Below are 12897 nucleotides of genomic sequence, written 5' to 3'. Positions count from 1 at the left end.
AGTTCTTTACCAGAAGAAAAAGGGATGTAACAATGGGAATTGTTGTCATTGTTCATGTTGTGCACAGACGTCTTAGAGTGACGGACCAGAAGTGAGACAGCTACAGTTGTGTGTATGTCTGTTTGTATTATTTTAACAAAGAGCCCAGTTTGTATCAGGAGACAGAATGAACTGAAACATCGGCCATTAAGCCCAACAGCCTTGTGCACTGTGAGGGTAACTGTGTTGCCCCTGTGTGCCCCACATTCACCTGTATGGTCTGTAGTGCTCTCTCTCTGGCATCAGAAAAACCTTGACCTGAAGAGAGTCCAGCGTGAGCCCTAGGCAGAGCCGCCGCTCCCTATCCGCAGAGCACGTAGGGCCCCAAGTACCTGGTGGGGCCCCCAAAATTAAAGTTGATAAAAAAAGTCACGATAATCATTACATTATTACATGAAAAAACAAACAAAAAAAAAAAATTGTTATGAACAGGCCCACCGTTGTCTTTTTTAATTCTGTACCCTGTCCCTCAATTCGGGGCAAATTAGATGTTACACTGCTTGGACCCAAAAGCACGATGAATGATTCAAGAGTCTTTATTTTCCTCTTGAGAAAACAGGCAAAAACAAAATCACATCTTCACAGAAGGGGGAAACTAAACCAGACTTGGCACTTGAGCTTACAAACGCACTGGCGAATGACAGAGAAACTGGGGACACTATATAGGGAAGAGGGAATCAAGGGCAGGTGCGAGTGATTGCTTAAGTATCACCAGGTGAAATGCATGAGGGAATTAGGGGAGATGTGTCAAGACAACTGAAGAAATCACGCGACAGGAAGACATGAACGTTTACCAAAATAAAAGGGGAAGTGAAAATCAAACCCACACCAAAAGTGACATGAACTTAACATGACTTTAACCTAAACTAACACAAAACTGAATTAAGCAGAACAAAAACACTAACAGAGCAGGCGCCTCGTGACAGTTTTTTTACCTAATATGTAAAAAGAAATGGTACAGTCTATAAAATGATTGTCTTTTTGCAACGGAGTTAGCTCCGGTTCTCTGGTCGTAGCCTGGAGTTTCCCATATATCTTTATCAAGCTTGTTTTTGAATAGTGAAGTTAGCATAATGGCAAGTAAGAGATATGATTCTGGCGATTAAAAACGTAATAAGAGGATAAACTGCAAGATGATGCCTGTGCACGCCATGATGGTAAATCTGCCGGGCTGATGCTGACATGATTCACATGAGACACATCCTGCAGTGTACACACCACACTACTGACCGAAGCTTGGCGCGGCTCACGGACTCTCTCTCTCGGCGCTGCAACGCCACACGGCTCGCATCTGATAACAGGTCCGAGCGCACATGACCTCCGTGTGAATGAGGCAAGGTCAAAAGTCATGCAAAGAATCCACCCGCAGTCTGGGAGCATATGGTGTCAAAGAGAGGAAAGCACTGTGGTGACTTTCCTCTCAACATCTCAATATTCAATGACTTAATATAGACATTTTCATATGCATAATGCACACGATCCAGTAATACAGTAGAGTTTAGGGAAAATATTTTGTTTAGGACAATATGGCACTTTAAGGTAGTTTTTGAGTGTGTGAAAAATAGTCTGGTGTGTGAGTTGTTTAGACTATGTTACTTCCTTTTATACCTTATTCATGTACATAAACATCTTTGGAGTCTTCAGTTGTTGTGATTTTCATTATATTGTGATGCTGTTGTTAAGAAAGATTACTTTATATGTTACTGATGGTGCTGCTGTTGTTCTATAACTTAATATATACATGTTCATAAGTATATTTAATGTTCATTTTAAAATAAATAGTGTGTGTGTGTGTGTGTGTGCGGGGGGGCAATTATGCCTAGGGCCCACAAAAGCATAGCAGTGGCCCTGGCCCTACAAAAGAAATTTGCTGCACACGCTCCAAGATGTTTTTTTCCACATAAACTTACCAGACTGTGTTCCATGACAGAGACTGTGTGGCGGAGCGCCTCTTCATAGTCGCAGTCGTGGAAGTGTGTGGCTACACAAACACCAGCCTCCCTGCCTCCGTGACAGGTCAATCCAGGGTCTGGGTTCAAAATCTGTACACTGACAGATTCATCTCCCCTGATGTGGGTGGATTATACTCAGAATAGATAACATGTAATATGTTTCCAGCTGTAGTCATCCTCAACTATTTGGATAATGAATGACCAGTTTGAGTGTTTTGTTTTTTTTCAATAATTAAAACAAGCTTTGAGATTTTCCGCTTCTTTCTTAAATGCTTTCTTTTTTCCATACAACAAAGAAATCATTAACAAACAAGACACTTGAGAACATCATTTGTGGGTTCGGCAAACACAATCAACATTTTATGATATTTTACGGCCCAAACAAGTACTTGATTATAAAAAAAGAGTCAATGTGTTCGGTAAATAATCCGCAGCTATCGTCCATATTCGTTATGATATCTTTCTGTCATGCAACAAACTCAGGAGTCAGCTGCTGAGGAGATGGTGGCCACTCTCCTCCTCCTCCTGCTGCACCTGTTGTTGCCACACTCACACCACATCTTAACATCCACCCTGATGTTCACTTTTTTAAATGTGTGCTATATTGTGAGTCTCAGCGTTGGCTGTAATCACAACAATTCTACTTGTGCTTGTGCCACTCCAGTGTTTGACGCCCATTACTTTCCCTGAGGGCAAAACACGAAATATAAAACTTAGACATATCACATGCCAGCCATTGAGCAGGTAGGATTAATGCAAATATTGACAGTCGACATTTCAACATTGTCAAATAAATTCCCAAACCCTCAATATTTATATCAACATGTTGCTATGAAAACAAATAGACAATGCTTTTCTCACACTGTGTTCTCTGTAGGAGCCTTTTGTTTGTTTTACACTGGGTGAATGTTTGTTCACACCTTTGAACAGTGGGTGGGCATAAATGATGGAAGTGTAAATAAGTGAACACGGACAGCTTCAGACGTGTGAATAAGTATTTTTGGTTCTTAGGACGGGTTGAATGGAAACAGGCTTTTTTGTTTGTTTGTTTGAATGAACCTGCCGCTTTATTCACTGGCCAGTGTCATGGTGGGCCATTTCTGATTTGATTAGACAGACATATAGTGTGAATAATACAATTGAAAATGGAATTGAATGATGTCTCTACTTGTCTGGAACAACTGGAAGACATCCCCATGTAGGCCTATAGTCGTTCCGTCTCTCTTGTGAATCCTCCACCAACTTTCAATGTTTTGGTGTACTTAAACTTTGTTAACATAACAAGAAAATATATATAATACAACCGCTCTTGGCTTCCGTAGACAAAATAATGATAACAATAATAATAATAATAATAATAATGACAACAATAATAACAATAATAATAATAATAATGATGATGATGATGATGATGATAATAATAATAATAATAATAATAATAATAATGATGATAATAATAATAATGACAATAATAATAATGACAATAATAATAATAAATAATTGTAATAATAATAAAAAATAATTTTAACTATTGCGTCACTGATGATTTCTTATACCATATGCGGTCATCAAAATCCGAGCCTTTCTACAGAAGTGTGCGACATGTTGAAATCATGCATGTCATGTCCGCTGCAGCCTGACAGTATCTATGTATAACATACATAAGTTTATATGTTGACTGATTATTCTGCGCCTCTGGGGAATTCCAAAAAAACCTCACATGACATCAGCCCTCCAGCTCTATTGGTGCGAGGCACGTGTCCAAGAGATTCGTAGTATAACGTCACCACAGCGTCTCATAGCCAATCAAAAAGGAGAACCAAAATCCGTAGTGAAAGTATTTAAACGGCGTTTTCACACATCACACCGTAGCTGCTGGGAGCGACAATCATTCTCCTGCAGGAGCAGCGCAAACTAAACACACTGCAATTCTCTCATCTCCTTTTTTAAAAGGGAACTGAGAGAGCCAGGTCTGACCATGAGGAGCAGACTTTCAAAATAAGCTGGAGCATGATTTGTCTTTGTCAAGCATCGTCAGGAGACAATAGCATTATTCTGCCAATGGAAATGTGGGGTTCGTCCTCGGCGATCATTTTGAACCTATAAATATTATTAATTCATTGATAACAGTAATCAAAAGCTTCGGAAATAATTGCTACTTTGACGGGCGCGCGCAGAAAGAGGTGGTGGCGGTGAGCAGCCTTCATCATTATGGAAGAAAATGCTCGTCCAGACCCAGAGCGCCCTGAAGACTCCAGCCGAGGTCAGGAGTCCAACGGGGCCCTGCTGCCTCTCCTCCAGCCACCTGGCAACCAGCAGTCCCACCGGATCACCAACTTTTACATTGACAACATTTTAAGACCGGGTTTCGGCCGAAATAGGAAGGATGGGACCTCGGTCCAGAAGGAAGGCACTCTGGCAGGACCCATACGAAGAGAGGAGCTGAAGGAGAAAAGGGCTTTCAAAACTGGCAACCCGCATCAGGATGGAGCGGGAGCCGAGACCAAGGAGGACAAGCGAGCATCTGACGGACAGCCTTCGGAGTCTGGGGACAGGAGTTCCGCAGCTGAAGGCCGGGAGAGCGGCGGGGACGGCGCGGCCCGCACTGCTAAACCGATGCTGTGGCCAGCCTGGGTTTATTGTACCCGCTACTCAGACCGTCCATCGTCAGGTTGGTGCAAATCACCTCGCTTCAACGAAAGGGAATGGTGAAGATACGACACAATAAACAGGCTTTCAACGCTAAGTTCAGAGAGGCCAAAAGACGACTTCATTTCAATTTAATTTAAAAAAAAAAAAATCAAACAGAAAAAAACTGCAGTTTGCAAATATATATATGTATATATATTTACATATATATGTTGCTACTTAGCAGACAAATCAATGTAACAAGTGACAAAACAAATATTGCGCCATTATAACAAAAATATATTTTCAATTCACTAATAGTTTAGCATCGTGAGAATGGATCACAACCAATTTTACACAGACAAAAAGTTACTTTAAAAAGCAAAATGCTAATTATTTTTTGGACGGAATTTTGGCTCTAAAATCGTAATAAAAGTCAACGAAATATATTCGTGTCATCAAAAAGTGCGAAACGAGTACATCTGACATCGAATACAAGCTGAAAACTAAAGCAAAAATGTCCAAAAGTGAACTAAAACCAAGTTTAATGCCATTGTTCCCCAGTCTTCTTTGTTAATATTACATTAGCATATTTATTTTGACAATGGGGGTAGGGTTGGAGTAGGATGAGGGCACAAAGTGAGGGCCACATCCCAAAATATGGATTCGATGTGAAATGCTTAACAACGTCCCTTAAAAAAGCTTTTTGTGTTAAACACAAGTCAACGAGCCTAATAAATAATCTCCACGTTACATTTGCAGTGCAGACTAACACAATGCTGCTTCTTTGTCGTGATTCAGAGAGATAATAGTAAGCCACAGATTGTTTTAAAAAGCATGGCTTTTTTTTCTCTTTGTCGAAACTTAACGGAAACATGGGCTGCAGGGAAATTAAATCGATGTATTTATTCGTTCATTATTCATTCGTTCATTCGTTTTTATTGTTGTATGTATTTTTGCAACACACAAAAAAGTTTCTCTTCAGGTCCCGGCCTAGTTTATGGAAGTGGTGTTCATCAGGGCCTGCTCAGAGACGCTGCACTGCTTTATTCTAATTAAAAGGCCACAACTTTTTAGAAAACGGACAAACACAAATACACTTGTCTGCGAAAGTGAACGCAGCCTGAACCTGTGAACACAAATGTTTTTAGACGACAATTTACGGAGGCGTGTTATGTTTTTGCACTTTCAGAGCGAGGCCTGGACTCATTTTTTTGATTCTTCTATTTATTTATTTGCGCGTTGACTTCGTTGTGACATTATTATTTGAATGTTTTAAAGTGGTACAAGGTTTAAAATGGTTCCCATAGTATAACAGAGAGGGAACGCGGCGCCGAACCACCCGTTCATATCGTAACCTCACCCTCACCCCACCCCCATAATATTTGCACACACACACGCACGCACACACGCACACACACACACACCCACACACACCATTCTACTCCATTTCTCCATATTTGTATTTTTTCAAAATAAAAATACGTATATGTATATATATATATATATATATATGGGATATGTGTGTGTATACAAAATATTAAAAATATTTAAATATATGTAAATTTTTTAACGTTATCATGATAATATAATAACGATAATAACACGATCATAATGAATTATTAAAGATTTTCCAAAGACTTATTTAACCGCTGGGTGTCATTTTGTCTTCATTCCGATCTATTTGTCTCCCCAGGGCCCAGATGCCGCAAACCGAAGAAGACGCCGACCCCCAGTAAAGAGGACAAGCGGCCCCGCACAGCCTTCACCGCGGAGCAGCTCCATCGCTTAGAAATTGAGTTTCAGAACAACCGGTACCTCACCGAACCGCGGAGGCAGAGTCTGGCCCGGAACCTAGGCCTCAACGAATCCCAAATCAAAATCTGGTTTCAGAACAAAAGGGCCAAAATCAAGAAAGCGGCCGGAAATAAAAACTCTCTCGCGCTGCATCTCATGGCACAAGGGCTTTACAACCACGCAACGGCCAAGGACGAGCAGTCTGACAGTGACTGAAGACGACGCGAGAGCGCAGTGGAAACGCTCGGAAACATGCAGTAAACCACTTTAACACCAGCATTTATTTTTAAAACCCGACCTGAGACTTATGTTCTGCCTCAAAGTGTGTGTGTGTGTGTGTGTGTGTGCGTGCGTGCGTGCGTGCGTGCGTCTGTGTGTGTGTGTGTGTGTGTGCGTGTGTGTTACGTAGCCTAACACAAAGTGTGTAAGCTTCTGGGATCAAAAATGACTTTTAACCCATACTGTTGCCCAGGCAACGTGTCATGTTTACGATACACTATTCAGTGATGTGGCTCTGACAGTGAGTGCATGAGAGGGTGACAGAGCAGTTCATAACATTAACATACAACTGAGCCTTGACTGTCAATAAAAAAACAAATACACACACACACACACACACACACACCATTTTAAATGGATATTTTATTACAGTCATACACATACACAAGGAACTCTTTTATTTTGTGAAGGTCCTGGTGACATGGGAAAAGAATAAGACTCCATATGCAAATGAAATTTACTCTATGGATTTATATTGAATTCCCATATATGAGATATATGTAGTTATGAGGTAAAAACTTACATGAATATGACACAGATGTATAAAACATGCAAACATTTTTACTGTGTATTTCATGTACGTGTTAAACCTCTATCTTCGTATATATCCAGAGCAGATGATCATATATCCGCATATAGGTGACACATATGGCAAAATCCCATGTATGTCATGCAGTATATTACATTTCTTTATGGGGGAGATGCATTCAGATCAAATAACCGACGTAAACCTCCTCCTTCTTCGATGAAAAGTCAGTCAACAACGTCCAGTAGGAGGTGAGATGACGAGAGAACGCGTGACAGCTCATTGTCGGCTGATGTCAAGAATATGCAGAAGACGACTCTGTGCCGCTCTCTTACGTCCTGGCGTGGGCTCTCATGTGCTCCTGTGTGCTGTCTGCAGAGAATGTTGACTGTTGCCCACATTTGCATTCACATACTGTAGCTGCCACCACAGCACACTGCGACCAGTGAATTTGGGCTATACATCTGACATTGACTTGATATGAAAGAACTTTGTGTAACGTTTCACTGTTGAACTGGACTCATAATTGAGTTTGAGTTTAATATTAACACGTTAAAACTGGAGCCTAAAGCCCTTTATTAAACGATTCCCATGATTTCCCAAAAGTCAGGCCTTCAACATCCAGCACATGACAGAGCTGCTGCTGCATGTCGCTCAGCGCCTCAGACAAGAGACAATTCATATTCATAAAATCATCAAAATCTATCGCCATGGGCCGTGTTTTCTGTTTGACTGCATCGCGTCTAATTCTCTGATCCAAACCAAATCCTGGTCGTAAGATGCTCTGAATGTGAGCCAGTACATGGTTTTCTTGAATTCAGTTCCAGAACTGAACAAACTCCTGCCTTAAAACTGACGTCAGTACGAGCTCAGTATGAACACAGAGACAGTGTGTGAGTGTGGCTGCATTCTCATATTAGCAATTTAAAAATGAAGATTAGTTTACACGTTTAGTTGTATTAGCTTTTCTTACTGAAGTTCTCTTTTATATCCTACATGTAAATAATTTATATCATAATTGTGTGATGGCAAATAAACAACAGCAATGCAAATATAGCTTCTTTTTCAAGAAAAAAAGACTGTTTATTTTATTACAGAAACTGAAAGAAAAGATGGGACTGAAACTGTTGTATTTTGCTGATTTGAAGAGTTTGATATAGAAAATCTGCCTCATCTCTGCCAAGACTATATCATTATGAGTATTAATTATTATTATTATTATTTATCTTATTTGATTACTCATTAAACACACACGGCACAGGAGAAACAACGTTAGTCCGCCTGTTGATCATGTTGTCATCATTTTAATGTAACTTTATAGGGTTGTTTGAGTTGGAGGATACGTTGTTACAGTCACACAATCAATAATTGTTCAAATCTACATTTAATTCATTTTTTTTTATACAATTGTGTTAGTCCAAAAACACACGTTTGTAATGCCATGCAGGTGTTCCAAATATGAATTAAAAACAAGTTTCTCTTACAAATGTATTCATTTATTGAAAACTGCTGGGATCTTTGAAACAACATGAATTCTCTTTGACATTTTGACCTTTAAACAACAACAACAACAACAACAATAATATGATTGTATGATACAGTGTTACTGTGTTTTCATATTTCACTACAATAAAATGCAAGGTTAACATTTTGATGAAAAATCCGCTTTTTAACACTTCTTTTTCTTCTTTTCATACATAACACAAATGTATAGAAATGAATTTTCCATTTGCTTTTAGAGCTTGATATTGTTGTAAATGTTAACTGTGACATGCCTCACATTTGATGGATGAAAATGTAACAATTGTGAGTGAGGTGGAAAAACGGTGAGGAAGAGGAAGCTCAGAGGAGTTGTCTGGGACCCCACATTAGCGGTGGCATAGACACTGGCTGCAGGAGCCTTATCTGCATTTCTTTAGTGAGCGGCCTTGTATGTGGAAATAATGGCCAACAGTTGGACGAGGAAAGCAGGGCTCCTGTGCACAGTCTGTCACAGTCAAAAGTAGAACGTGGTGTTGGATCATTGTGAAAACAGCAGCATGTGACATGGACATGCCTCTCTTTCTGAAGATCACGAGACATTTGAAAACACCAGATGACCTTCACACGGCACCATGGCTCTCATGTAACGTTTGTGTCGCCTACGTTCAACTCAGGTTTTAACACTCGAGGTGATTCTGATTTTAAAATCTGTTAAAAAACATCAGAAATACACGCTCATTAGTCACTTCTTTAGCTCTGTGTGTATGAAGCTTCCAATGTGGCCTTCATCTGCTTCAAGGTATGAATTATGGTATGTTCAGAGGTATGTTTTCATACCTTGGTTGTAATGAGTCACTGTTGCCTTTCTTTCACCTCCAACCATCCCACTGCCTGCTCCCCAATCTGTGTTTCTTTCTTCCTGGGATTTAGGCATACTGACCTCTTTAAATACAATTCTATTTTCTGCCTTCCAGGAGTTCTAAATAGAGCTCCACAAGAGTAAAAGAAAAATGTTGTTACACACATCTCCCTTGCTTGTTGAGACATGCACAAACTTTGTATAACATTTCGGCAAAGTTCACATAAAACCACGATGAAAACAACTCATTCCCTCATAAACTCAAGCTCTTCAACAGGCGAAGGCAAAGAGCAGACTGCAGAGAAAAGAAAAGTACATATCACAAAGTGCTGATGTCTCTTGTGTCTGTCAGACAAAGGACGGCCCGGGCAGTCCCCTCTCCCCCCACAGCGTAATGCCATCGTCCTCTAAACTCTTCCTAGTCAAACGTAGAATATAGAATGAACAGGCTGCGATTTTGTGGCGGAAATATAATCATAGGTCTCTAAAAGCAGCCGAAGGTGACGAATGGGGGGATGACATCAGTCCAATTTCACACCCAGACCTTGGATGGCCGGGCCAAGCCTGGGCCTCGCTGTGCTACACTGATCAAAGCCTGCGGCTGCCGCCCTAACAGGCAAAACAAGGGAGCCTTAACTATGCTAATCTCCAGGACTGATGTATTTTAATCTTATTAAAACACAAGTTAATGCCACTGCTCAGTTACTGCACTCTGTGCTAAAGGAGTGTAATGATACATAAACACATAGCACTTTGACTAGAACAGTTATCCTTTAGAACAAGCCTCTGCTGTGTCTTCAACATACTTCTTTCGTCGTTCTCGTCATTGTTGTTTGGTATTAGCAAAGGAAATGTGAAAAGTTTTTCATGGGTCAAACAACACGTACTCCACTCTGCTGCTCATCCATCACAAATGCATTTAAACGGGAAATAAACCGGCTTTTTCAACGCTGTAGGATGAACTGCCGAGAAGCAACAACAAAACAAGAAAAACTCACATTTCCTTACCTTTATACTATGTTTAAAGCAAAGTATAACAATCATGTTTCTGTGTCACAAAATCATGATCTGATTCATTATGTTATATTTCATTCATAAATAAAATCAAGAGTAGGCTGTCCAAAGCATGAATCCATCAATAGTAGAATAAAAGTAGACTTTCTTTAAAAATCTTTTTTAATTATTTATGAATTTTATTTATTAAATGTTTGTACTTATTTACGTGGGGTTACTTAGTTTGTATAGAATAGACTTGTCATTGTAAATAAACACCGTCATTCTATAAAGGTGGAATAAAGAGATAAATCACATGAAGTCATATGATTTCTCTGAGTGTGTTTAGAAATGTAAAATTGTGAAAAAGCATCTCTCTCACACACACGTTTGCACGTCATTCATAGTGAGGACCCTCATAGACACAATTCTTCCCCTTGTCCTTTACCTTTACCCTTACCTTAACCAACACAACTAAGTGCCTAACCCTAAACCCTTCACCATAACATAAACCCAATCTAATCCAAACGCTAAAACCAGGTTTTAACCCCCAAAAGCCCTTTAAAGACGTGAGGACCAGCCAAAATGTCCTCACTCCACATGGTTTACACAATGCCACTAAAACAAGACAACACACACACACCTCTTTTTGGGTTGGATACTTGTTCACTCTCTCACCGACACCTACAGTACAATTGACCCAATCAGCATGTTTTTGAACTTAAAAAAACTTGCTGACCTTTAACCTCTAACCTGTGGACGTGTTTCACACAGAGAGCCGTCACTCTGGTGGTTTGTAAACTCTGCGAGATGGAAGTGGCTCATCACAGCACGACGAGTGCACTGCAGGAACACAGCTCATCAAAAACAGCACTGTAAATATGTCAGATATTCATACACGAGCCACATTTTTATTTCTCTTGTGTTCCGGCGACAAAGAGTTTGACTTGGAGTTCAGGCTGAGGTAATGCTGCTCTGTGCTTCTCTGTGCTGCTTTGTGCTGCTCTGTGCTGCTCTGTGCTGCTCTGTGTTGCTCTGTGCTTCTCTGTGCTGCTTTGTGCTGCTCTGTGCTGCTCTGTGTTGCTCTGTGCGGCTCTGTGCTGCTCTGTGCTGCTCTGTGTTGCTCTGTGCTGCTCTGTGTTGCTCTGTGCTGCTCTGTGTTGCTCTGTGCTTCTCTGTGCTGCTCTGTGTTGCTCTGTGCTGCTCTGTGCTGCTCTGTGTTGCTCTGTGCTGCTCTGTGTTGCTCTGTGCTGCTCTGTGCTGCTTTGTGCTGCTCTGTGCTGCTCTGTGTTGCTCTGTGCTGCTTTGTGCTGCTCTGTGTTGCTCTGTGTTGCTCTGTGCTGCTTTGTGCTGCTCTGTGCTGCTCTGTGTTGCTCTGTGCTGCTCTGTGTTGCTCTGTGCTACTTTGTGCTGCTCTGTGTTGCTCTGTGTTGCTCTGTGCTGCTCTGTGCTGCTCTGTGTTGCTCTGTGTTGCTCTGTGCTGCTTTGTGCTGCTCTGTGCTGCTCTGTGTTGCTCTGTGCTGCTCTGTGTTGCTCTGTGCTGCTCTGTGCTGCTCTGTGTTGCTCTGTGCGGCTCTGTGCTGCTCTGTGCTGCTCTGTGTTGCTCTGTGCTGCTCTGTGTTGCTCTGTGTTGCTCTGTGCTGCTTTGTGCTGCTCTGTGCTGCTCTGTGTTGCTCTGTGCTACTTTGTGTTGCTCTGTGCTGCTCTGTGCTGCTCTGTGTTGCTCTGTGCTGCTCTGTGTTGCTCTGTGTTGCTCTGTGCTGCTCTGTGTTGCTCTGTGCTGCTTTGTGCTGCTCTGTGCTGCTCTGTGTTGCTCTGTGCTACTTTGTGTTGCTCTGTGCTGCTCTGTGCTGCTCTGTGCTGCTCTGTGCTGCTCTGTGTTGCTCTGTGCTGCTTTGTGCTGCTCTGTGTTGCTCTGTGCTGCTTTGTGCTGCTCTGTGTTGCTCTGTGCTGCTCTGTGCTGCTTTGTGTTCTCGACAGTATGAATGTGTGTACCCGTGCACGTGTATGTGTGGGATACTCTCTCCGTTCTCGACAGTATGCATGTGTGTGCACGTGCAGTGTATGTGTGGGATACTCTCTCCGTTCTCGACAGTATGAATGTGTGTGCACGTGCACGTGTGGGATACTCTCTCCGTTCTCGACAGTATGCATGTGTGTGCACGTGCACGTGTATGTGTGGGATACTCTCTCCGTTCTCGACAGTATGCATGTGTGTGCACGTGCACGTGTATGTGTGGGATACTCTCTCCGTTCTCGACAGTATGCATGTGTGTGCACGTGCACGTGTTTGTGTGGGATACTCTCTCCGTTCTCGACAGTATGCATGTGTGTGCACGTAC

At 41.5% G+C, this 12897-nt stretch overlaps 1 protein-coding gene across 1 annotated transcript; it reads left to right on the top strand.

Annotated features, from left to right (window-relative positions):
* The first annotated feature begins 3878 nt into the window (after positions 1–3878).
* On the top strand, positions 3879–8826 carry en2b (engrailed homeobox 2b). The gene is made up of 2 exons (XM_058637994.1): positions 3879–4662; positions 6316–8826. The coding sequence occupies exons 1-2, from the start codon at positions 4203–4205 to the stop codon at positions 6630–6632; spliced, it is 777 nt and encodes a 258-aa protein (XP_058493977.1). The 5' UTR covers positions 3879–4202; the 3' UTR covers positions 6633–8826.
* Positions 8827–12897: the final 4071 nt, after the last annotated feature.

Source organism: Solea solea, chromosome 1, assembly GCF_958295425.1.
Source record: "Solea solea chromosome 1, fSolSol10.1, whole genome shotgun sequence".
NCBI classification, from domain to species: Eukaryota; Metazoa; Chordata; class Actinopteri; order Pleuronectiformes; family Soleidae; genus Solea; species Solea solea.
Note: the sequence above shows the minus strand (reverse complement) of the source record. Positions and strands in the feature narration are given on the sequence as shown.